Source organism: Dipodomys merriami, unplaced genomic scaffold (assembly GCF_024711535.1).
Source record: "Dipodomys merriami isolate MVZ:Mamm:240054 unplaced genomic scaffold, mDipMer1.0.p SCAF_5, whole genome shotgun sequence".
Classification (NCBI taxonomy): Eukaryota; Metazoa; Chordata; class Mammalia; order Rodentia; family Heteromyidae; genus Dipodomys; species Dipodomys merriami.
Window position 1 is genome coordinate 66647132 of NW_027206068.1, and position 27429 is coordinate 66674560.

The 27429-nt window shown below is 38.8% G+C and overlaps 1 protein-coding gene across 1 annotated transcript in view; it reads right to left on the minus strand.

Annotated features, from left to right (window-relative positions):
- Dgki (diacylglycerol kinase iota) overlaps positions 1 to 27429 on the minus strand; it is a 434705-nt gene that overhangs the window by 103180 nt on the left and 304096 nt on the right. Inside the window, 3 exon segments of the mRNA XM_069996861.1 lie at positions 7561 to 7605; positions 9680 to 9759; positions 26330 to 26430. Coding sequence (XP_069852962.1) covers positions 7561 to 7605; positions 9680 to 9759; positions 26330 to 26430 — 226 coding nt within the window.

The window sequence follows — 27429 nt, forward strand, 5'->3', positions numbered from 1 at the left end:
ATACTATGTAAAGAATGTAAATTTAGGGCTGGGAAGGTAGCTCAGTGGTAGAGCGCTTGCCTTGCATGCATGAGGCCCTGGGTTTGATTCCTCAGCACCACATATGCAAAAGTGGCACTGTGGCTCAAGTGGTAGAACGCTAGCCTTGAGCTTAAGAGCTGAGGGACAGCGCCCAGGCCTAGAGTTCAGGTCCCATGACCGGACCCCAAAAAATGTAAATTTATTTTTAATCTTAAAAATAAACTTCCATATGCATGTTTATATATGTCTGTATATATAACTTTACATAGATGTGAGGAAATGTAGGACAGGTGCTATGCTAAGGTCGGGAGGAAGGGGTGAAAAACAAGGCAGAGGCATAGTCCTATATACAATCTGAAAACTAAGGCAAGCCAAAATTCCAAAACGCGGAAGACTACAGAAACAGCTTAGGAAAGCCCAGATAAATCTTAGGCAAGCTTGATATTGAAGAGAAGCACATATTAAATGTGTGAAAATGGAGCAGACATGAGAGAAGCGAATGGTCATGAAGCAACTTAAAACTTAAAGGCTTGGTCATTAAACTATATACCGGATGTCCTGAGCTAATTACGTATCTTTCAAAAGCATCTTATCTGTAGCTACTAGAGACATGTGATGGTATGGTACAGTTATGTGGCAGGAGGAACTCAGATAATGACCGAGTGGTGCCCCTAACCATCACATTTACAGCTTTTGATAACTGAGGGTCAATGGTGTCCTCAAGGCTTTCAAATCACACAATCAAATTCACTGGAGAGTTAAGACACTTGACTTACTCCTGTGTCATCTGTTAGTTCTCTTCACTTAAACAGCGTGATTGAGATGACTGTAATTGACATTGTTCTATAATGTCAGCTCAGTGACACAACCTTATACACACCATGCTCCTTTCTACCTGAAACACAATAATCTTCTACAATCGATTGCCCTTTCAATGTAGAATTTTAACAAAGACTGCTAATCCTGAAAATCCCTGATATGTGAACTTTCTCATTCGATGTTTGTTAATGGAAAAACAGTGATTCTCATGCCAAAATTTGGCCATTTGCACAAAAGCCAACCTGATATCTCTCCCATTTATGTGTCTCTGTGTATGTATGCCAATTAGCACGAACCATATATAATTAAGAGGGGAATTCTCTGAACCACTATTTGGCATGCATATGACAAACTTGCCCTTAATTTACATTTGATTACTCATAGTTAATGCACACATAATTTAATGAAGCCACAGCAGGCCTATTACACACTCCAGTGGGTTATCCAATTAGACAATATGCACCAAGCATTGAAGTATACCTTCAATGTGAATGGAATTCTTTTTCTCTTTCATAAAAACAAAAGTGTTTCCAGGTGGAAATCTCTGCTTTATTAAATAATGCCCTATCCATTGTTATCATTTCATTCTTACTTGCCCATCCAGACTTTTCTGTCTGCAATAATATCTCCACTATTATCTTATCTGTCTATTCATTTTTTTTGCTATAACTAACTTGTTTATATAGTGTGTTGGTGTGTTTCTATAAAACTGTAGTTCCAATGAGTTGAGTCACTACTTCTAGCTTTATATTTCAAAGTGCTTTAACTTTACATTCACACTACTACTTATATTTCCTATAATATCTTAATAAATATATAGACTAGTTCTGAAATATGAAGGAATTATGATATAGTAAATATTGAAATGAAAGATGGTCTGGCATTTTAAGGAATTTCCTTAGGTAAGAGATTCTCCATGAACAACAGCAATAACAACCTCATTTGTGTGTATATATGTATGTTTGTGTGTGTATGTATTAGCAGTATCACCTTCATATCCAACAACAAACAGACCTAGCCCTAGGCAATTCTCATTTTAAGTCCTCATTTGACCCATTTCTGACAGCTTCAATTCAGCCCCAAAGGAAAAACAAATATTCTCCAAAGTTCCTAAAGTGACCCTTGTCTTTCTCTAGGAAAAGATAAATTAATTCCTAGGGAAACACACTCAAACTTGTTTTAATTTATCCATTGAAGTACTTTTCTCTGATCAAAAATTAAAAAGAAGAGATTTCTACAAACAGAAAGGCTTCTGTATAACACAAAAAAAAAAGAAAAGAAAAAAGAGATTTCTGAGAAAGGAGAGCGAAGGGCAGATAGTATTATGAAGAGAAAATCAAATATTTGTGGGAAATATTGTTCTCTGAGGGGCAGACAGAGCCTCCAAAAGCTCAGGTTTATATGGGCAAAAAGAGATCAGAGAATGGACAAATTAATATACACTCAGATTTGACCAAGGGGTTTCACTTATTTATTTACTTTTTGCTTGTGTGCATAAAAGGCAGCTATACTGATCTGAAGAATGAAAGGACTATTCACCAACTGTGCATCTCTTCTTAAATGTTTCAGCCTGTCTAGTGTTACTTTTAGGTAACACTAAACTTATTCACAGAAAAAGGACTTTCTTGGATATATCCATTTCACACCTGCTGTTGACTCCACAGCAGTCATTAAAGTCTCAAGTTTTCACCTCTTAACATTCAGAGCCCTACAGAGCATCATCTTGGAGAAATGGGATCATTCAGGGTGTCCACAAAAAACCTTGCTTGCTACTGGCTCTCTTTATGCTACTCTACCACATCCATAGATGCTTTTTCTTCTATCTTCTGTAACTAGGTTTCCTCCTCCTCCTCCTCCTTCTCCTCCTCCTCCTATCTTCTACTTTGCTATCAAAGACCTCCAACTCCTTACAGATTCAGTTCTGGAATGGGCACCATCTGGAGTTTCTTAAGTTCTGCGCTATTCATGTTTGTGACTGCATAAATCATTCTACGAGATTCTCAGCCCATTGTAAGATGGTTAGGGGCATCCTTGGCCTCTATTCAGTACATTCTAAGAAATACCTCCAGACATGGTCCATGTCCCCTGTGAGTACCAAAAAACAAAACAAAACAAAAACCCAAGACCTAGAGAAATGATTGAATACAGCTCTATTTCCTAGAGACTTTATGACTCAGGACTAACAAGGGCCATGATTTTTAGAGAGTGAAAAGAAATTATCTTTACCATAGATGGCCTCAGAAAGAATCCTGATGAAATAGATAAAATTCAATTCCTTGATGAATTCCAGTTTATTTGCCAACATCCAGAAGCCGCTGAAAGGCGTGTGATAGATTTTACTTGTTACCGTATCAGTTACAGGCGATAAAGATACCCTTAGGATAAAAGAGCCTTTGTATTTTGATCTAAGAGATGATGTGGGCAGCAATTTTCAGCAGGCTACAGATACCTAACACATTGTTGTACCATCTATAATGCCTTGTTAGGTTACTGCAAGAAGACATTCTTGAGCTTCAGTGCTTTGTTGGCAAGTCAATGTGAATTCAGAAGAAGAAGAAACCAAAGCAATACAATGGTTAAGCAGCAAAGAACTGCCGCATGTCACACTAATAAGATGTCTTGGGCCCATGCTCACCTTCCTAAATGCTGTTTATCTCATGGGTTTCTCCCCCGTTTTGTGATGAGGGAAGAGCTACAATCCCAGCTGTACCTTAGTGAGCTGACTGAAATTGTTCGTTTGTCAACTTCCCAGGCTTAAAAAAAATCACGTTCTTCACAATTAATTCTCCAAGCATATTTCATACCATTTCATACATTAGAGAGCTCATTAAAAAGCATTTAAGATGGTTTGTTGTGTGTGCTTCATTAAGGTTTGCTCTGCTGCATCATCATCGCCAATCCCCCCTGGAGTCAGTCTAGAAACACTGACGCTGTCCTTTCCCGCATTAACAAAACTCATCACTAAATTTCCTCTCAGGTGGCTCTCGTCATTTTCTACAATAACAACTACAGCACTTGCATCCTGTGCATTTTACCTATGCCCCTAGAAATCAGTGCACATTTCAGCCCCCCAGGGCTCCTTGCTTTCCCATGCAGTTCACTCTCAGGTGTGGGGATGCCATTTTCTCCTTGGCCTCTAAGTTTCATGCTGCTTGCCTCAACTTCCCCTCTGGTCATTCCCCTGGGCCTGTGTTCTGGATGACAGATGGAACATGAGTCCTCCTCTGTCCCCAAACTCTGCCCAGGAGATCCCTACGAGCCTCCTACTTCCAAGGACCATCCATTTGCTGATGACTCTCACATTTCCATCTCTGGGACTGGTTCAGCTTTTCAATCAGTTCTCATATTCATATACTCAACATCCTACTCACCAAACTTCTTGGGTCTAATAATCATATCAAAAGTAGTAGGGAGAAAAGCAGAAGTCTTGACTCATCATCTCTTCAGTTCATTTCTCCCCTGCCGAGCTTAACGTGAAAGCTCATCTCCTCAGTCTCCTAGGCCTGTGCCCTGCATGGATTAATTCTTTACACTGCTCATGAAAAGCCCTCACAAACTTCCCAGTGTGCTCTGGCCATGCTAATTCTAAAACAGCCCATCTGTCTGTCTGTCTGTCTGTCTGTCTGTCTGTCTGTCTGTCTGTCTGTCTCATTCCCCTTCTCATTCTGTGTCTCTGTCTCTCTGTCTCTGTCCCTCTGTGTCTCTGTCTTTCACCTCCTCATCTCTCTCTCCTTCTCTCTCTCACTCATTCTGCTTTCTGAAACTGTTCCCTCGTCCCTCCTAAGGAGGGAGAAACCTGACACTCTAGGTATTCATCCTTGATCACTGTCCTGGACTCCTTCCTACTCAGTACACAAAACCTTCTGATGTGATGCTTGTAACACAGCAGTTTTTGACTTGACTACAGGTAAACAAGAAAAAATGCAGTAAGATTTTGACACAGTCTGCAAAATACCATTCATCTTGCTACATGGTTTTATTACTGAACAAAAACTGAGACAAATATCATTTGCATGTTCTAGATTCTCATCCATCTCTTGATCCCTGGGGACATATATAAAGATAATATAAAAACAATATGGCAAAAAGACCCATGATGAACACTGTCACCCCAAAACAACAACATTATATAAGACATTCTAGTACATACAAGCATACAATTTATAAGACTAGTTTTGATAAATGTTCAAAAGCTCAGAATATCCAAGAGTAAAAACAGTGAACCTCCTTGTATTCTAATACACTTGTCAGAGAGCAGCTCTAGACTTTACAAGCATTAAACATGTTAAAATATAATTTTGGTTTTTGGTGTTACTGGGGTTTGAACCCAAGACCTCATGCTTGCTAAAGAAGTATTCTACCAATTGGGTCAAACTATCCACCCTTCAAATAAAACCACAACTTGATAATGGCTTTAGGTAAACATAAGAAAAGCCAATGTGAGAAATATTCTATCTGAAAAATTAGATGTAAAGTTGCCTTTTGAGAAGGAAAAGAAGGGAAAATACCCTAGAAATCATTTCTTTTCCCTTTTCTCCTCTCTCTCTGTCTCTCTGTCTCTCTGTCTCTCTATATCTCTCTCTCTGCTGGTGCTGGTGCTTGAATTCAGGGCCTGGGCTCTGTCCCTGAGCCTCTCTGTGTTCAAGACTAGCACTCTACCATTTGAATCACAGTATCACTTCTAGCTTTTTCTGAGTAGTTCATTGGAGATAAGAGTCTTATTGACTTTCTTGCCTGGGCTGGCTTCAAACTGTGATCCTCAAATCCCAGCCTCCTGATTAGCTAGGATTATAGGTGTGAGCCACCAGCACCTGGCTCATTTCTTTTCTTAATGTAGAGACCCCCGTGGGTAACTTCTCTATCCAGAAGAAAGAATTTTGGAGTCTGGGGATATCTGAGTGAGAAATAAATACCTACATCAAAGTAAAAGGAAAACTCTGAGGCCATTCTTGCTCTTTAGCCTAAAGACTGATAGGCTGCTTCGGGTGAAGGTAGAGGGCAACTACTGGCAGGGGAAAAACACTAACCAGAGGGTGACAAGGTACAGAGCCTTCTTAAACTACTGTTGTTAGTGTTTATGGAAGAGAACGCTAAGCTGGAAGTTTGATGTATATCAAAAGAGATGCTAAAACCCCAAATAGGAAACTAAATGGGACTTCCACATTGTTGACTAGAGATGACATCACGCACAAAATAATAATAAAAAAAAGATGGCACACACATAAATAGTGATCCCTTAAGGCTTTCCCTAGTGACTGTAGTCACCATACTTGATCTATTTCCCCTGATATTTGTACCACTAAATTCTGTATAAACAATTTAAAGATGCATTTCTCTGAACATACAATCGTTGCTAGGTGATACAGCACTACATCGACATACTCGTCAATATGGAGGCATAAAACCATCCCCCCAGGTTATTTGGAGAAGCTGTTGGCAATGCTCTGACTCTTGTAGGCTTCTCCCACCATAGATGTGTCCAGCAGCTTCTGGAAATTAGCTTTAACGGATCACTCAGAGAGATTTGTAGGAGCCCCTTGTAGTATGTGTAAGGCCTAACTCAAATCAGCCTAACCTAGTCTATTTTGTACGACTCCCATTTTGTCTGGCAGGAAGGTTGATTTCCTTTGTTTTGCAGAAGTCAGACAGGACCCTACCTGCATCCTGTTTGGGCAAAATATACCTGAAATGGATTAGCCAAGCTGCCAAACAGCCACTGGAACACTGATTGTCTGGGCAACCACTTAGAAAAGACAGCTGAACTAAAACTACACAACAAAATGTCAGCTGTACATTCTGTATTTTCAGTGCTTATAAACTTTACTCCTAATCCCTCTGAGGGTCTGCACTACCTATAATGTCTGCCCCTTTCTTATCTTGGAAAATGAATAAGCCTTTGCTTCTCTGGCATTCTGACTCAGTGAATTCTGTCACATTTCATGCATGGGCTGAGGCCCTCCAACCTAACAATTTCGGTGATACTCTCTCTGCATCTTGCTTGGGAAAGCAAATGGATAAGCTGATGGTTGAAGGGATATGTATAGAGCAGGAGAGACCGGAGAGTTGGGAAGAGACTACACTGCCAAACTTACTGGGTCAACAGACAACTGACAAATCTCCTGATATAGGTCAGATGAGACCAAAAGACAGATTGAGTTTATTAGATTGAGTTTATTAGTTTATTATCCAAAAGATCACTATGTATTAATTAGATTTTATCTTAGGACTTTTGTTAGGTGGTTATAGAAAGCAGGTAATTGTCTTCCTTGGCTGTGAGGGGAAATCATCTTGGACCAGGAAAACATCTATCATGGAAGGAGAAGAAAAATGCAGAAAGACCAGAAGAAAAATGGAGCATGGTCAAATAGAACAGGATATCCACCTCTTAATCTAGACGTTTTGCTTACATGATCCAGTAGATCCTTTCCTTATTGAGCTAGTCTTGAGTTGCATCTTTTGATGCCTGTCACTAAAGGAATTGCATTGGAAAAATCCTTTCCAAATGGGTTGGAAGAAATCTGTTGCCCACATTTCTGCTACACTTATATGGTTCTGAGTCAAGAAAATGCAAAGGGTTGAAATAACAGTTTCAGTAGGCTCTTATGAGAATGAAATCTTTCCATAGAGACCATGAGGATTCTAACTTAAGATGAGACCTAAATTGAAAGATGAACTGCTTTTGGCTGGAAGGTAAAAAATAAAAAGAGTCAATTATGTTACCTGGTAATGAACTCTCTGGGAGCCAGAAGAAACTGATTGCAAGTCCTAATGAAAATGAAAAAAAAAATATCTTAAAATGAGTTTGAACAAGCTGTCCACAATTCTATCAACTAAACTCCCAATTTAATGCAAAGACACTCATCTAGGAAATATCGAATTCTTCCAAATTCATCAGATGAGTAATGTCAGAAATAATAACATACCAAGTTGGATTGAGAAGAGACAGATCATTTGTCTTTGAAACTGAGATATCCTAAATGGTATTTAGAGGTAAGTAATATATTGTCATTTCCAGAGTAAAAGTAGAGAACATATGCTTTTGTTATTAAAAAAGAATGAGGATCCTACTTAATTTGCATCTGAACTTTTGACTTTAAAGAGGTTTTCTAGAATGCCATCAACCACGTAGTCTCAATTTTATTCTGAATTCATACTGTCACGGTAACTGTGTGGAGAGCAACTTGCTTTTTGCAAACAGGAGTTTCCATAAGCCTCAAGGAGAAAGTCACTCACCATCTCTATCTGACCACAGTACAAATTAACAGGGGAGAAATGCGTGTGAGGTTTTACTGGCAGGTTCAGAAAGTCTGCCTCTGTTTATGAAGGTTTATAACTAAGTTGTCATTCTTGTCATATCCCCCAGGCCTTCTTGCTAATGAGTGTAGTGACTCTATTTTCAGATGTCAGCAAGTCTGGCTACCTTTGTCCTTACTGTTACCTCCCACAGGGCTGAATCACATTATTTTCTGTGTCCAAGTTAGTTTTTAAACTTCTCCTTATTTGTTGAGTTCATTCTTACTAATGAAAAGAAATCTACTCCCAATTGACTATTTAGTTGAATAACCAAGCCAACATCATTAACAAAGTTACTTGAGTGGTACATTTTAAATGTAAAAAAAAGTTGGGCAATCTTTATCATTCACTTTTTTATTGCAGATTTAACAAAATTCCACAGCAAAATTCAAATGTCATTTTGAAAAGTAGGACACTATGGTTTCATAGAATATAGATTTGAACTTGAGCCTTATGTTAAAAAGTTCACAAACTTTTACATATGTCACTCAAACTCTCCCACACTCATGCCAGTACCTAAAATTGGGCTTCTATTGCTAAATAGTTTGCATTCCTAATTCCAGCTTTGTTCTCGACAGTGTTAAAAAGAAATATTAATAAGTTTACATCATTGTGCTCATCCCACTCGAGTGTATTTCTGCTGAAACAGAATTAAATATTGTAACTAAGGGTACAACTTGGGATTTTAAACACCTGTGTATCTACTCTAAGATATTTATTTATGTATATAATGTGTTGCACAAAATAGAGTTGTATCCATCAGAATTATCCAACAGTTTGGAAAAAACACAAATGCCTCAGTCTTACCTAAGAAAAGCAACTCTAAAAAGCATCTTACAATAAAAAGCACTAATAACGTAATGTTTCTTTAGGCTTTACCATTTGAAGAGTGAAAGCAATTAATAAACCCTGTGAAAATATCAACATTACTGCAATTGTAATGATGAGTTTGATTCTCCTGGCTTTGCTGGTTCAGATTACATTCATAGGAACATCATCTATGAAATTACCCTGCTTTCTTTCTTTATGGCAAGACCAGATTGAGGAGAAAATAATAACAGAAAAATTATTCCTTTGTGACTGGACAAATTCCCAGTGAAATATGGGTTTTTCCTGGAGGACTTTCCTATTTTAAAAGATATAGCTGGCAGTCTTTGACAGAAATCAGATACAAAACATTGAGTAAACCCAAATCTCTGTCTTCTTTTATCCATCAATATCTTTTGAAGTTTACACAGTTCAGAAAACCAAACACAGGTGTGTAATGTGGCAAGAAGACAGAAGTTCCAAGCTACAGTTACGGAATATACTCAAGCAACAGCCCCTTGGAATTAATCCAGTCAATTCTTTTCCATTTCAACCAGCAAAGTCAAAAACAGAAGTGATGGGGTAAGGGAGGGAGAGAAATTTTAATAGCATACATTTCCATTTCACTTAGAAGCACACACACACCCACACACCCACATACACCTACGGACACATACACAGCTGGTAATGGTTCATAGAAATGGACAGCTGAATAGCATCATTAGCAAAATGAACTCACCTCCTGTAAACGGTCTATGTACATACGGCAAGTCTCCAAATCACAGTCTCCACGCACAACCAGAATACCTAGTGGAATGGCTAAGAGTGAAGGAGAAAAGAAAGGTGTAAAAATAACATAGTTGATTCTTCTAGATGGACAGAATTCTGTTGCTCAGAGATTAACAGGTAATTTCCTAAGTATTATGGGAATTCTGAGCATTTCCATACAAAGAAATTAGCAACCCCCTTCCTAGGCCCCCATGATGATTTGTTTCTTCCTACAGTTGCCCTACATTTTCCTTGTATGATCTATGTTTTTCCTGCCACTTGCCTTTCTCACTCTATCTCAGTGGCCCTCATATGAAGTATAATATATAATATAGTAGCAATGGACTGGAGGCTGCTTCCAGCCAGCTGACTTCTACACGTCCAGTAGAAGTCATGAGGATACAGCGTGAAGGAGAAATCTAACATTCAGGTTTCTGGACACATCCCCCTTTCTCTCTCAAATGCATGGTGTTTCATAGTTTGGTTATTTTACAACAAATCTAAGGCAGTATTAGAACCTGGAAGCCAACGTCACATGTGTGAAATCAACAATCCTGCCCATTCTTTGAGTTACTTTAAAAACTGTTTTAATCAAATAATCCTTGACTGTGAATTGGAAAAAAGAAAGGCAATTTCTATCACAATTCTATGGGAAGGATTTATAAACTCACTTCTAAATGAAAACTCCAGCGTTGCTTTGGTTTGGCAAACCATTCAAGTTAGCTCTTTGTTCTTGTGAATTACGTACCTCCTCGGTTTGCACACTAAGGTGTTTATAATAGGTATTTCCAGTCTTATGAAGATGAAATGTAGCCCTGTGTTTTAAATTGAATTTCTAAAGCATCAATATCAGGTAGATCTCCCTCATTCCCTTTGCTATCTTTTGAGCATCTTTTATTAGAAAATCAATATACTCAAGCATCTATTTCCTAATCTATCATTATACTACAAAGAATAGTGAGCAGTTCCACAGTTACATTCTTGCTTACTTACAAGTATTTTTCACTCCTCCAATGGAAAAAATAACTGTTGTAGAAAAAAAATGTTGTAGACTGACACTTTTCTTTAGGGCTTTTCATTATTGATAATTAACTGCCCTACTCCATTGACATTTCATTCCTGTTAATTAAGAGTAGTGAGGGTGCTTATGGCCTGAGCAGTAATGTCACTATTCCTGTCCTGGAAGATTCGTCTTAGTTTGGGCCAGGAGACACTGCTCCAATAAACATTAGTCAATATTCAATCTATGCAATGGAATATTTATTGCAGGCATCAAGTGAAATTCAAAAGTTCTAAGATTTAAAAGAAGGAAAAAAGTTGGTTCTGAGAACAAGATGGCAGATTTAACACACATACTTTCTCTCCCATCAGCAATGCTCTGACAGACGTTAAGAAAGTTATAAATCAACAGAAGTGAGCAGAGATTCTAAAGAGAAAAGAGAGATGGAAGGAAAGGATGAAGAACTGGCAGCTATGTGGGACCTCACTGAGTCAAATATTACGGAATGGGTGAAAATAGATGGAGACTGACACAGTCCACCTGGACAGGGTCTTCATCATGTTTGCAACCGGGCAGCACTGGGATATCAGAAACGCTTACGGAGGGCAGCTAAAACAGCAGCCCTGGCTGCTACATTCCCTACTGTCCATTCTTGCTAGGCACAGTTGTCTAACAGAAAATAAGAGTAACTGTCCATGTGCAGAATACAATGATCCTGAGCTGCTTTCTCCCAACTCAACGCCCCCAAAAGCTGTCAGCCAGAGCCCTACTTTCTTGGAAAGAAACTGGAATAAGCTTATGTCATAAATGCAGCAAACTTGTGAGGAAATGTATTAGCAGGGGAGCAAGCAAGAACTTGAATGTAATCTATGCGCGCGCACACACACACACACACACACACACACACACACACACACACATGTTCAACATCAAGTTGCAAAACTGTTAAATAAAATGGATCCCTTTTCCTACTTTGCAAATAATCCTTCTTGGATGAGATACTTGAATAACTTACCAAGATTCATTAATTCTTATACTCTATGGAGTGTTAAGACATAACAGTGTTTGCAACCCAGAGCTAGATTTCTATCTTTTTCAATTCTCAGGCTTCATCTAAATCACTGACTCCTCTATATATGCATGTTGATCATCCAGACCTTACCTTGATCTTTCTCCTAAGCCTAGGCAAATACCTGCCCCTATGGGGTTTATTTGTATTCATAAGTAAGTGCCCTGTCCCCTGGGAGGCCAGCTGAGAGGGTGCAGCCTAGGGAGGTCCTAGGGGTAGGCTTGGAACCATTGGGGTAAGAATGTGATGACTTAATGCATAGTTTGCAAGTGGGTCGAACAAGCTCAAGGTGAGTCTTTTCATTTAGACACAACCTCCCAGGAAGCAAAGCAAAACTGGAAGAGAATCACAACAAAGCCATCTATCTAAAGCTCAGGCAGAGTTCTCCTGGACTTAAAGGCAGCACTGATGAGCTCATCAAGTGCCTCCATACCAAAGCTGGAAATCAGTGCATTTTTTTACCCAGGTCAGAGTTTCCATCTAGCTTTTACATGGTCCACTTTGCCCATTAATTATCAGGCAACGGAGAAATCTCTCTAGAGCAGAATCTAGTAACCAAAACAAAAATGGAATAAAATGAAACTGAAGGGAAAGAAATATTTTTTAAAACTTTAAGATACTCAGAGTTCAGAGAAAATGATCCATCCATGAAAATGAAATGTGCTTATATATTTAAAGGAGTATAAAAGTAAGAAAAGGAGGAGAATCCTGTATCAAGAATCTACTGGATTGATTACCCCCAAACGAAGGGTGAATGCTCAGTTTAAAAAAAAAAAGAGGGGACTGGGAAGGTGGCTCGGTGTTAGAGTGCTTGCCTCGCAAGCATGAGCGCCTGGGTTCAATTCCTCAGCACCACATAAACAGAAAAAACTGGACGTGGTGCTAGGGCTTAAGTGGTAGCTAGCCTTGAGTTGAAGAGCTGAGGGACAGTGCCCAGGCCCAGACCATGACCAACAACAACAAAAAGAGGAATAGCTAAGTAGAAGAAATGGGAAACCTAAGGGTAAAGGAGAAAAGCAAAAGAAACCCCCAAGGAGGTGAGGCTAAAAGTCCTCAGGAAGACAGACATTTGGTCTATTAAACAATTAGACCACGACTCCAGAGTCATACATGTCAAAAACTGTCATCACTAAGATTCTCAAAACCCATATAGAACTATTTTCTACCAAAGATTAAAATGTCTAGGAAGTCCTGCATCTGTTTCGTGTGTTGGTGTACATATAATGAATACACAACACTATATCACTCTGAAAATGTTCTGCTTCGACCTATTCCAGAGAACAAATGTTAGACTATAGTAAAGCAGAAACACTCAGACATTCTTTCTAACAATGTTTCCAGTGATTTGTAGAACCCAGGCTAACACCTGCCAAATACTTCCCAGGACTCAATTATCACCTTGCCCACTCAATCCTTTCAGAATGGGCACAGGTGCACTTTCAAGAAGCTGAAGTTAGACAATGACCAGAGATGATTTTTGGCACTCTTGGGAGCCTCAATCTCCAAGTGATTACATCACATTTCCTTTCCACAGAGAGGTTTGGGCTTTGCTACCCAATTTTCCAGAATAATTTGCTGGCTGATGTAGGGATAGATGCACAGGAGGTAAATATGTATTTATCAAGAAAATGGCAAATATAAAAATCAGCATAAAATAGTTATCTTGGAACAAGAGGGATAAGGGAGGTGTTTGCTCTACTTCTTAATCAAGGTGATGTTATGATTAGCCTTTAATATCCTCATTTTAAATATACATAAGTCAATATGTTTGACTGGGCTACAGGATGCTCACATTATTTCTGGCTGTGAGAATGTGTCTGGAAGATATGAATTTATATCATGAACTGAGCCAAAAATGTGTGGGAGATGGAATCCTAACATCAAATCTGTGGACGGCCTGAAGAGAAGAAAAGGAAAGGCACATTTTTTTCTCTCCTTAAGCAAGAACTCCCATCTTCTTTTGCCATCAAACATCATAGCTCTTATTTTTCTGGCCTTTGTGCTCTTACATCAGTGACAGCCCAAACCCACCCTAGTTTTCACGCCCTCAACCTATGCTGAGACATACACTATCACCTCATCTGGTTTTCAGGTCTTTGGACCTGGATCAACATAGACCAGACTTTTTCCTGTTTTCCCAACTTGCAGATGACATAATGTTCTACCTGGCCTTTATTTGTAGGAGCCAATCGCATCCCATCACAGATCTCTTCTTAAGTATCTACCTATTCTAATGTCTGTATTTCCCTAGTGAACGCTCATTAGTAGTTGCATACACAGAGATAAGGTAGCCATCAGCCAATCAGGAAGTGAGCCCTCAAGACAATGAAATACTCAGGAAATTATGGAGTTAACTGGTGATCCTCAGCCTTGAGGGAATTATCCTGCAAATTGCTTATTGCCCACCAAAACGTAGGTCCTACCCTGGCTCTTTCTCAGCATTTACTCTGACCTCCACTAACCCCCTTTACCTATTTCTGTTTGTGTAAATGTCGCATAATTGAGACCATAATTAAATAATGCATTGAAAAGTTCTTTATACATTGTAACCACTCATAAATAAAATGCCAACAGGACTTACTAATTAATTTTTTCTGTTCTACTTGAAGTTAGGACTACTTGAGCATATTTTGTACATTATGTCAAATAGTGCATAAATTAACACTATTCATCTTCAGGAAATTCAAGTATTGTTTCTACAGGAAAAATTTAAAGTATAGATGATCTAAAAGAAAATGTCCAAAAACAACTGTTAAAATACATATTTTACCACAAATTCTAAGAAGAATCAGGGATGTATGAAGCTTAGGTGCCCTGTATATGAGATTCACTTACTCAACATCTTAAAGACCAAATTTATACTAAAAGGTACCTGGAGTATTTAAAACAAACTGAAAACACAGTCTGCAAACATCAAAAGGCTGAGGAAAAGGAAAGTCAAAGAATGTTTCCAAGTGAATCAACTATCTGAAGGAAGATCAACTCTGGGGTACACTGACTCACCTTCTCAGAGATTGAAGCAAACTGTATTCTAAAACAACCTAGGAATTTGCTGAGCTATGATTATGCATGTTCCACAAGCACTGTGCTCCAAGGCCTGGTCTAAAGATTTATAGACACAGCATTGAGAGAAGCCAGGTGGCCGAAGTCATTTTATTGTCCTGTAAGAGTAAATCACATTCCACCTCTGAAAAGCCAACCATGCTACAACAGACTCTCTCTGTCTCTCTCTCTCACTCTGTCTTTCTCTGCCTTTCTCTGTCTCTCTCCTATGTCTCTCTCTGTGTGAGAGAGTTCTAGGAAAAAGATCTGTATACTTCTGACTCATATTGTATAGTATAATATATGATTTACATGAATTTTAGCATGAGCAGAAAACAACTAGATGAATGAAACACTGATGATAATGATTAGGATGAGAATGAGAAAGAAGGATAAGGGAGAGGAGGAGAGGAGGGAGGAAGAGGAGAAAAGGAGTAGAGGGAAAGAAAGGAGAGTGACCAGGAAGAAGAGAAGAAACTTATATTAGTGTAAAAAATGCCAACTTAATTTTGCTATTGAATGTTTGCCACAATCCTGACAGGTGGATGCCATTGTTCAGACTTTCATATGGGGAAACTATACCTCAGAAAAATAACACACCCTAGATGTCACAACTACCAGGGGAACAACTCAGTGTCCAATCTTGCTGTCCTTTACCTGAGAGCTGCCCTGAGCTATTCCCACTTCCCATCCAACTTCAGCATCACAGAAAGGTGGAGTCTCTGTTAGTTTTCCACACTGAGTTCTAAAAAGTGAATGCATGAGTGGTGGGCTGGCCAGGAAGAGAATGGCCTCATTTGTCCCATATTCAAGCTACACAGGGGCCAAACCAAACCATGCCAAGCCTGCAGGAAGGAGTGGGTGCTCAAACACAGAAGCTCTTAAGTTATCTATTTTCATTATTGTACATGGCAGGGTTGTGTGAGCCCTTTCACTGTCCCCTCACTTGCCTCCTTCTCTAATAGGCCAGCTTCTGAGTGTCTTGCAGCCTGGGAATCCAGGCTTGCTCTGTTACCTATGCTCCAACTCAGGGTCCATAAGAATTAAGGTGAATGCTGTTCAGCTTATAATGAAATGCAATTGTATAATATGATCAATGCTAACTGTTTAGGAATCAGTAGGCATGGTGACAATACATCAGACTTGAATCAAAATTAGACAGAAAATCACATGACTGGTTTTCCTATTAAACTCCTTACATGAGAATTTCCAATCTTGAACTGAAAAGCTGATGGACTACACATATAAACTAAACATAAATAATGCCATGCAGTTTCTTGACATGTGAATGTCAATCTCACCTGTGACATGTATTAGATGAACAAGATATTCATAGGTGTGTGCCAGGGACATATTTTTATTGTTTTCTGGGCAGTAGTTTCCATTAACTTACTGACATCTAGCACTGTCATTTGGTAGGTTTACTATGACAGTTGTTCTCATACCATTCATTGTAATGTTTAATTACTATTAACCATTAAGTATTATATTTAACTACTATATAGAGAATATAGTATTTAATATTCTAAATATCATAATTACAGATACTGTGTGTGTGTGTGTGTGTGTGTGTGTGTGTGTGTGTATTGATTTGCTTTGGTATAAGAAGCTTTGGTGTAGCACGTTGGGCTACAGTGTTAGGGCTTAAATTCAGGACTGGGCTTTGTCCCTGAAGGTTTTTTTTGTTTTGTTTTCTTTTTTTGACTTGAGCCATAGCTTCACTTCTGGCTTTTTGGAGATAAGAGTCTCGTTTCTGCCCAGGCTGGCTTCAGACCTTGATCTTTGGATCTCAGCTTCCTGAGTAGCTAGGATTACAGATGTGAGCCACCAGTGCCTGGCTATCGTTAGTTACTTTTGAACACTTTGATGGCTCCATGAGCTTGGCTTGCCCTTGATTTTTTGAAAACGCAGTGTGAAAATCGTATGTGATGAGCAAAACCACAGGCCCACCCATCGGCATTACTGTGAAGATAAAGTCAATGCCTGCAATACACACACTGAGCAAATCCTTCCTTTAATCAGTCCTAATAAGCCATATTAGATTCATCACATTTTCCTCTAAATTCTATTACCAACATGTAAAGTGCTGGCCTTTCAGAAATCCTTAGAGTGATTTCAGCAGACCACATGTGAGAAAACTCATGGCAGATAACGTGCTGCACCAAAGCTTCTTACACCAAAGCAAATCAATAAAGGAATCTGCCAGACCTACAGAGGACATAAAGGGAATCGCAGATGACTGCTTTGTAACATAAGGAAACGCTCTGGAGCCAAAGCAAGAATGAGCCACCTCTAACACCAAGTCCTTGTGAAGCTGATCATGGGATTTACAAAAAGGAGGAAACAACAGTTAATTCATGCTCTGGAAGGTACAGCGATGTGTTCAACAAGGTATCACAGTGGAAATAAAGAGCTGAGAGCTCAGCATGGGAACAAAAAAAAAAGGGATTTAATTATCTGACACTTTTACTATTACATTGCAAGTCCTGTTAAAACAGGATTGCAGCTAAATGGGGCCATTTACTTATTCAAGGCACAAACAAAACTATCTTCAGTGGGATCATTAAAAAGAAGGTGTGATTCTTTAGAGAAAAGCTTCTCAGAAACTGCATATGTTTGCAAGATTTGGGTTTTCCCTTCTAAAGAGACTCAGAAAAATAATAGAATTGCAGAGGCTTTGTGAAGGCTTAAAAAAGAAGTTAGCACTTTCTGCAGAGAGCAATCATAATACTGATAAATGTTTTAAAGTAAGGGCTAGCCATGGTGCCTGTAACGCTAGCTACTTAGGAGTCAGAGATCAGAAGGATCAAGTTTCATAGCCAGTTCATGCACAAAGTTTGCAAACCCCCCATCTCAACTAATAAAAAAATTGACAAGCTCATGTCTGTCATCCTAGCATTTATGCAGGAAGCATAAATAGGATTAGAGTTCATGCAAGGCTATGCAGCATAAAAAGTGAGACCTTGTTCAAGAAATAACTAAAGCAGACACATGGCTCAAATGGCAGAACTTCTCCCTAGAAAGTACCAGACCCTGAATTCAAACCCCAGTTCTGTCTTCCTCCCACAAAAAAGGTCACAAAATAAAAAAGGAAATTGAAAAATACGGTAAACCATCAAAATACAGATAATAATCTACAATCAATGCATTCTGTGGTAGAATTTCTGACGTATTGACCAACATTGGAGTTTATGCTAAGTTGTTGCCATCTTTAATCAATTCCATGTAGTTTTAATGTTTAAAAAAAATCTCAAGAGGCTGGAAAACAACCACAAAAAAAAAAACTATTTTAAAAAAGTGACACAGGCAGTAAACTAAGAAATCTTGTATTTGGCAATGGCATTATAGATACAGCCTCAAAAGCATAACTCATGAAAGAAAAACTAAACAAATTTGACTTCATTAAAATGAAAACACCTGTGCTGTGATGAACACATAAGACAACAGAAAACACACATCTGATAAAAGAAGTAAGAGGATCAAAAAATACATAAAATCCTTGAATTTCAGTAGAAGCAACTATTTTTTTAATGGGCAAAAGGTCTGAACATTCATACTACCCTCCCACCCCCCAAAAGAAATTAAAAGCAAAGAATATCAAAAGGGGCTCGATATAGTCTGTGATTAGAGAACTGCAAATTAAATTAATGAGAGCCACTACCCACCGATGATAATGCTGAGCTAAAAGCCATCAAGTACTGGGATGGACATGAAGCCTCTGATCCATGGCTGCTGAAAATACAAAATGGCACGCACTTTAGGAGGCACCATGGGGGATTTTTACAAAATTAAACATAACTGCTTAGCAGTTTATAGTCCATCCTCATGTTCCTTTGTATTCACCCAACTGAACTGGATATTACATCCATGCAAAAATGAACACATTAAGTGAAGTAAGCCAGGCCTGAAGAAACATAGGTCCCAAATTTTCCCTTATTTGCAATAACTAGTATATGTCTGAGACAAGCAGAAAAGGTCAGATAAGATGATGTTAGGTGAAATGAACCCCAAGATAAGGACACAGTGTTTTTTTTTTCTTGCTATTGTTTCTAATGTATTTATAAGGTGATTTTTTTGCTTTGTATGTCCCTCCCCCACAGTATAACCCCTGTTTTCACTGTATTTGATGAATAATTTGGGGAGGGGAAGGGAAAAAACAAATTTTAAATAGGGATATAGGTGGACCCATTGCAACAATGAAATGTACAAGATGTTATGTCAAAAAATGAACTTTACAACTTTGTGGGGGGGAGTGTAGTTGTGGAGATGGGAGGGCAGGGATGGTAGGGGGAAAACAAAGGAGGAGGCAACAGTGCTTGATAAGAAATGTATTCATTACCTTGCTCATGTAATTGTAACCCCTCTGTATGGTATTTTCACAATAAAAACTTATTTTAAAAATGAACACATGAATGTGTACAGCATCCTTTGAAAACTTGGATTAAAAAAGAAATCAACATTTCCTTCAGCAGGTAAAACAAAAGAAACCAGTGGACATGAGTTTAAGTCCAATGCAAAGGAATATGACAGCAAAAAATAAATCAGTGATCAATCACCCAAGAGACATGGTAGAATTTTAAATACAGTATGCTAAGGAAAATCTGAGTAAATCCACTTAGTTCATAATTCCAACTTCAGGGCATTCTAGAAAAGGCAGAAGGATTGTGAAAATAGGATTAATAAATGCCAGAAGTTAGGAAGATGAATAGAAAAAAGTATAGCACATAAAATAAAGCACAGCACAGCATATTTTTTTTAGAGGTGAGACTATTCTGACATTGCAATAGTAAATATCTATCATTATACATTTGTGAAATCTCATATAAGTATAGGACCAAAGAAGGAAATCAAATGCACTGAACTAATAAGTATTATCAGGTGAAATTAGGAAGGATTAGGCGGACTGTCAGGTTGGAGGGCTGTATAGAACTCTCTCCCTTTCATTTAATTTTTCTGTAGATTTATAACTATTCTACCAGCCACCAGTGGTTCATACCATGAACCAGCTCCTTGGGAGGCTGAGGATGGAAGGAACATAATGGGTGGCCAACCCCGACAGAAAAGTCCCTTACGTCCTATGCCGTCTCTGATAGCCTAAAATACTTGGAAAGCTGAAACTGGGAGGATTACAGTCGCAGGCCAACCTAGGCAGAAAAGGCAGAGATGTCTCTTCCCAAGGAGAATCTGGATGAGGTGGTACCTGCCTGTCAACACAGAAACTAGGTATGGGAAAACCAAAATGGCGATCACTAGCTAGTCATGCACCTGGGGCAGAAACTAGAACCTAATTTTTTAAATAATCAGTGTCAAACAAGGCTGAGGTTCGTGGCTTTGTGGTAGAACAGGAAGCACTGAGCTCAGTCTCCAGAGAAAAATGGCATTTGTTTGCTATGGGCAAAAATTTTGCTAGTATCAGGTAATACTGACAGAAAAACAAGTATGATCCGCTATGACATTATCGCTATTGAAGAAGTCAAAGATACGATGTGAATTGGGAACTAAAGGTAAAAATCAAAAAGGAGAAGCAGGAAATACCACCCCCCCCAAAAAAAAAAGGTTGATAAGGGACAAGTGGAATCTTTCCATTTTACCTCATTACCTTGAAATATACCAGGGTTATCAAGGATTAAATTCCTACCTAGTGGCCGACAATAATAATGAGAGAGACTCAACTGGAAATATTTCAATCAAAGTTCCCCATCCTTGGGCCACAGCCATAACTTTCCAACAACCTGCCATCATTAACTGCCCGTCCCTCACCTGGAAGCAGCCAGACACATCTAATAAGCAAATCAGCATACAAAAGGAAACGGAACAACGGATCTGTCAAAGATTTCACAGCCTCTGGTTTCTTGTGATTAAAAATGATTCCAGAGTTTGGATTCCCTAACTTCCTGCCCATAGTTAATTTAAAATGTCACTCATAAGATGAAAGGAAGCCATGTCGGATTTTCATTTCCTTCTTCTGGACCATGTGACTTTTGGGGTGTGCTTTCTATAAAGCACTGGCAGGTTCTTATAAAGTTGAGTTTCAAATTCCATCAAATTTCTTTTCATCACAGGTATAAAACTTGAGAAAGGAACCCCAAAAGTTTGCAAATCACTCATTGTTTTGTTTTAAAAAAATCTTGTTAACTGAAGAGAAACAGTTCAATTTTAAATGAAGCAATCAATAGAAACAAAAATCAGTGTCATTAGCAAACTCTGGAAACAAAATCACTAACAGGAATTTTTACAGCTCAGACTCATTAGGAGTGAAAACTCTCTCAAGCAAACAAGTCAGAGTGAAAATTTAAATCCTAGCTAGTTTCTACAAGGTTGATAGGTTTATCTTTCCTTCTTTCCTTTCTTTCTTCATTCATTCTTTCCTTCCTTCTTCCCATCCTTTCTCCCCTCTCTCTATATTTCTTTCTTTCCTTTCTTTCTTTCCTTCCTTTTCTTTCTTTTTCTTTCTTTCTTTCTTTCTTTCTTTCTTTCTTTCTTTCTTTCTTTCTTTCTTTCTTTCTTTCTTCCTTTCTTTCTTTATACCCTTTCTTCCCTCTCCTTCTTCCTCTCCCTCTCCCTTTTTTCTTCTTTTCTTTTCTTTCTCACTTCTTCCTTCCTTCTTCTACCTTTTCTCACCTTTTCCCTCTTTTTCTCTTCCTTCCTTCCTTCCTTTCCCTTTCCTTCCTTCCTTTCCTTCCTTCCCATTATTCCTTCTCTCCTTCCTTTACATCCTTCCTTCCTCTCCTCCTCCCCCTCTTCTTCCCTCCTTTCCTTCCTTCCTTCTTTTTCTTTCTTTCTGATTTGTAGTAGTAGAGTTTTAACTGAGTTCTGATGACCTTGACAATGCCTGAAGACCACAAAGGGACTGCTAAGGGCAGTCTGCTAAGGCCATGCTGCTGCTGATTACACTGTCTTGTCTCATTCTGGATGTATAGGTTTTTATCTCTTCCTTCCATTATGTAAGCAATGTTTGTTAAAGGAGAAAAAAGGAGGTGCATGGTGTTTCCATACCACTTGCACATTTCTTGTTATTTGAAAATAAGCACTGGCAAATGGTTGACTAGTTCTGTTTTGTTTGTCTTCCAGCCATTGCTAGCTCACGGTAAGAACTCAATCGATGTTTTCTGTTAGATGAGACGAGCACCTAGTATCTGGCCGACAACTTCTACAAGTTTGTAGTTGCTGAAAGTATGAATGCATGATGATTGAATCGCTCTACCACCTTTACATATTTGTCAAATTGAATTGAAGCCAAATGTGGAAAGTGAGAACAAGGAAAACTCCAGTGATCTATCTTCTCCACTTTTGCAGGTGTTAGACTCCCAAAGAACAGAGCAGGGAAGGGAGAAAGCAGAAAATTGAAAGTGGTGGCAAATGCCAACTTAACCAAGTGCTTGTTGCCTGGATATGAAGTGTCTTCCCAAAGAATGCATGTGTTTATAAAGTTACATCTTCAGCTGACGGCGCTACGGAGAGCTGACTGGGTCATGAATGTGCTAACTTCAACAATGGGTGAATTCTCTTCATGAATTCAAATATCAAAGTATTTCTAAAAATTCATAGTAGGTGAACAATGTTCTACAGAGGTAAATTAACAATTTTTAACTCCCCAGAATGGATTTTTTTAATGTACTGACATGTACTATTTGTCTTGCCATTATCCCATTTAAAATTCAGCATAATAATCATCTGCATTACATTTACATTATATTTGGTATCATAAGTAATTGCTAGATGATTTTAAATATCTGGGAGTTTGTGTTCAAGTTACATCTGAAATAACCTGCATAGATTATATAGATAACGGGAGAATCTGTGTAATTAGGTATGTATTCACAGTGGGCCTAGAACTAATCTGCCACAAGATAACTATATATTTTTTAATTCTACAGTTAGATCCTATAGTTGAATTCTATTGTTGAAGTAAAGAAAGTGATTCGGAGGTAATGGAGGGTGCAGTTTGAAAAAAGCCAGCCTACTGTGGACTTGGCTGTCCTGATCTGTGATGGGTACGTGACAGGTGACAGCAGAGCCTTGAACAACTGCCACCACAATCCTCACTGCTTCCGCCGTGGGAGAGCAGGGTCATGGGTCCACATGAGCACTGGAGGGTTCAGATCTTAGCTTACATTTAACCTTCCACACCCTATTTGAGAGATGAACGACGTGATCATCAGAGAAATGACATTACTTTGCCAAGGCAGCAACTAAGATAAAAAAAAAATAGCTTTGATGTTTTTCTACTAAATTGCTTATCAAGGAACTTCCATAAGTGTAAACGCCTAAGAGCTCTAATGACTCATAAACAATCCTATTCTCATGCTTCTCAACCAACAGAATAAAGAAATGGAGACTGTGTATTACATGCATCCAGACAACTTTCATTATAGTAAGATAATGGACATAAAGCACTGGTGACCACTACGTTCATGTACAATCGATGGCAGGTCCACCTATCTTTATAGAGCACACCTATTTTCAGTTGAGTCCAAACTGATTTTAACTACTTGTGTTTTAGTCCCTAGACTCTTACCAATTACCAGTCAATCCAAAGAGCAGAGTCAGCTAATGTCAGAAGCAAAATGAAGCTTAACTTTCTCTTCTTGCAGAAAACAAAGACAAATTTTGAAAAGTTTATATATTTAAGCATATGCCATCCTAATGAATATCTTTTGGAGCTATAACAGAGTTTCAAAAGTTGAATATCCTTTGCTAGATTTGATGATTGCTCGCTCTAGGAATGACCTACTTCTATAGTTTATTCAGTCGATGGTCATGATTTTCTGTCATCGTTATTAGAGATCCACTTTGATATTTATCTGTAATGTGCACACACACATACTCTGTCCTTACATTCTGCCTTTTTCCTGGAATAGACTTTTCCCTCCTGTACATCACATCCATTAACACAAGGGCTGACAAATCGCAGTCAGTGAGGGAAACTCTAGGTAAGTCATTGTGAAGTTTATCCAGAAGAGTGGAAGGAGAGATTGTCAAAGCTCTTGCGCTGTCCTTGCAGCTCGGTTAGGGGATGTCCCTGGGGAAGATGGTACTTGATAGAAGTGGGGTTGGGAATATTTCAAACAGTGCAGTCATCTTTCTGTATAATGAACTAAGGAAAGCAATCAAAGGGGCTGCTATCTTGAATTATCAGGGAACCCCACATTACAGTTGCCACACAACCACCACCCAAGCTTACGTACATCTGATATGAGTAACAAGCCAGACACATGAGCAGCAGTGGAGCAAATGGCCGTGGCAAACAGCCACATTATACTTGAATAAACTCTTAGGGTATGCCACAAAGAAAAAGAAACCCAGTAACACACAACACACAACTCTAGTTCAGACATGGTTGACAACAGCTAAATGGCCTGAGAGGACACACTTCCTTTGTTCTTGTGGGACACAGGTCAGAGTGTATGCCTGGGCATCCTCTTATCCAATGTGTTCTGGGAACTTAATTAATTAATGTTTCTGAAAGAACATCTTTTTTGGCATGCAGCTCACATAGGGACTTGAACTGGCTTCTGCTCTTCTATTTAATTTGAGCTGTCAGCCTTCCTATGAATTTGTAGTGCAGGCAAAAGAGAGAGGGTAAGGAAATATCTGTAACCTCAAAGGTCAAATTTTGCTGAACAACCACTGGAGAGAAGCGTTGGCATCATATATTAAAAGAAGAATGTCTGAATCGGCAACTTTCATGTACAAATGACAATATTGTTTCCTCCAAATTCATATCTTTAGACTGACTACTTATTACCCCCTTTGGAGTGCTTATTTGTCCTCAACAAATTTATATTGGGCCATTTATATCAAGCCACTTCTCTGAATTTAAGAAGTTTCCTCCTATGGAAGTTTTATTAAGATCAAATAAATAAAGCAGTTGCTGGGAAATGTCGTCTTCCTGTAAGAAGTTGAATTACCTCAGGGAATGGTGGAGACAGGGCCACAGAAAAAATGGAACAGATAACTGAGAGCCACAGATAAGCCCCAAACTCTCCAATGTGTCTGTTCCTCCTTTCCTCGTCGACTCCTTTTCAGACTCGATGGTAGGCTAGAATATATTACTTGTGCTCTGTTATCTGTTGCTTATTGTTTGGAAACAAAAAACGGCATACATGCTGCTTTTTCTATAATTAGTATTTCCTGAAAGTCTTGGTTTACTTCATAGCTACATCAAAATCCATGTTCTCACTCTGTGTGCTAAATTAGGTGCTGTGCTAATGTGCCACCTACAACCAGCTTATTCACATTAGAAAGTGTAATATGTTGTTCAAAGAAGGAAGAAAGGCAGAGATTTGGGCTCCTCCTCTTCTTCAGCTCACACTTTCCAACCAGAGGAATGAGATAGAGGTGAAGGACAGAAGTGGAGGAGGAGAAGAAACAAAAGGAAAACACCTCAAAGGGTAGCAGAAATTGAAGCGGAGAGAGAACTGAGAAACTGACGCTTTTGCACAGAACTTTCCAGAAAAATTCAATGACGGGGCCACCAGGGCGAAGGATCTTTACTCACTACCAACTCCAGACAGCAAATTCTCTGTACACAAGTAGACTTCCCTTGTATTTCCAGATTTCCCTACATGATGAGACTCCAGAATCAGAATCCAGAATCAAACACTGGCACTACTGCATTCCTGACCACTTTAACTCATTCCCTCTTCTGTGCTTCTATCAGGTGCACTTTGGCCCATATGAGGTTTAAATGAGTGAATCTTTGATTTATGTACAACTCCTTCCTTGCTGGTAGCCCTGTTTTGCTGTAATCACATCTTTCTTACCTTCTTTGATCTATGATTATTCTCTGACTATGGGCATCCACACGTTAGAAGAAATGCATAATGTTAATATCTAGATCACTCAGGATTTTAATTTCTTCTGGTCTATGATTTAGAAATGGATATTAAATAGGGGCCAGAATGTAAACAAGATCCGATAAATAACGATCGATGAGGCAAACTAACAATTAAGCTGTGTGTTCAAAGGGATACACAGAAAAGGTAGAATTTGAGATTTCAGCAACAGTGGCCTTTCGTTATCAATCAGTCAACCTACCATCATAAGAAGGGGCTTTGCTTTGAATGATACACCAGCATAATAGCTTGAAATGATGGCTGTACCTTTTGTGGGCAGCTTTTCCAGAGCTACCTAAGAGTGACAGAACTATGTGCCAACGCAGGCTTCAGAGACCTCTGTTGGCACAAGATCTCCTGGATATCACTGTTACTACATGTTGTACCACCAGCTTTCTGCTTTGCCCTTCATAGATGAAGCTGAGATAAAAGCGGTGCATACACCAAGAGCTCCAGCCTCCATGTCCACAGCACAATGACTGTATTCTTTCCTGCTCAGCTCCCTTTTCATTCAGCCCATATACTAATGTTCCCATGTGCCTCCCTTTCTCTTCGCTTCTTGAACCACATTTTCAAGCACAAGGCCAAATGAATCTACCTCTCTAATCAAGGTTGATCAAGATGCTGAAGGCAGGCTGATCACATGAAACTTGACAGGCACTTGAAACTTACAAGCTTCCCGAAGTTTCTCCTTGTCGTAGTGGAATCCTTCATAGTCTTGTAAACTGATTTTGTTCACCCGGATCCTCAGGCGATCTGGGACAGACTGGGGACTGCGAAAACAAGAATCATGTGGTCAGATACAAAGGAGCGTGGGATTGGGAGTCATGCACCTGGAAGGGCTTGGGACAACAATTTGTCTTCTGGCTTAGAATAAAAATTCACATTCCATCCATAGTTGTGGGTCGTTTGCTGGAACACAGCAATGGTCAGGAGAATGCTTCCCTAGAAACCACATAATTCCAGAATTTAGGTAAGAACATGGTCACAAGCAAAAAGAAAAAGAATACCCATTGGAGACAACTTATACATAGTTGCTATTCATTTCTTTTAAAATTTTAATGAGATCATGTATTTTGATATATATGAATTAGAGATACCTAACCTGAAATCGTGAGAAGTGGGCTGGATTTAACAAAGAACTATAGTAAATAAGTCTAAAGTCGTCAAGCCTGGTTTAATGGTGGCCTAACCATCAGAAGAAACAGAAACAAATCAGCTAAAGCTAGACTAAGAATCCAAAATTGCTAGGAGTAATATTGAAATAGCACTCCCCTATAGATTGGTTTCAATGAAGCATGTTACAAATGCTGCCAATGAAGATGTCTCTGAACATCCAAAAATGAAGAAAAATTAAAGATATTGTATTTTCATTAGGAACAGGATGAACTATATTACTCAGCTTAAATCAATCCAACCTGGTTCAGAACACATCATAAAAATTAAAGGGGAAAGAACTAAACTTAGTGGAGTATCTCACTCAACCCTAGAATTTCTATAACTAGATTCCCTCAGTTTCTTCTTAAATCCCATTTTCAAAACAGCTGAATCCTAGGCATGAGTTGAATGAAATGATTTTATTTTTCATCACTTCCTACTCTGGGCCACAGTATTTCTTTAGTATATTAACAGAATGCAATTCCTACTTCTCTCTCTCTCTCTCTCTCTCTCTCTCTCTCTCTCTCTCTCTCTCTCTCTCTCTCTCTCTCTCTCTCTCTCTCTCTCTCTCTCTCTCTTCCTCCCTCTCTCTCTCTCTCTCTCTCTCTCTCTTT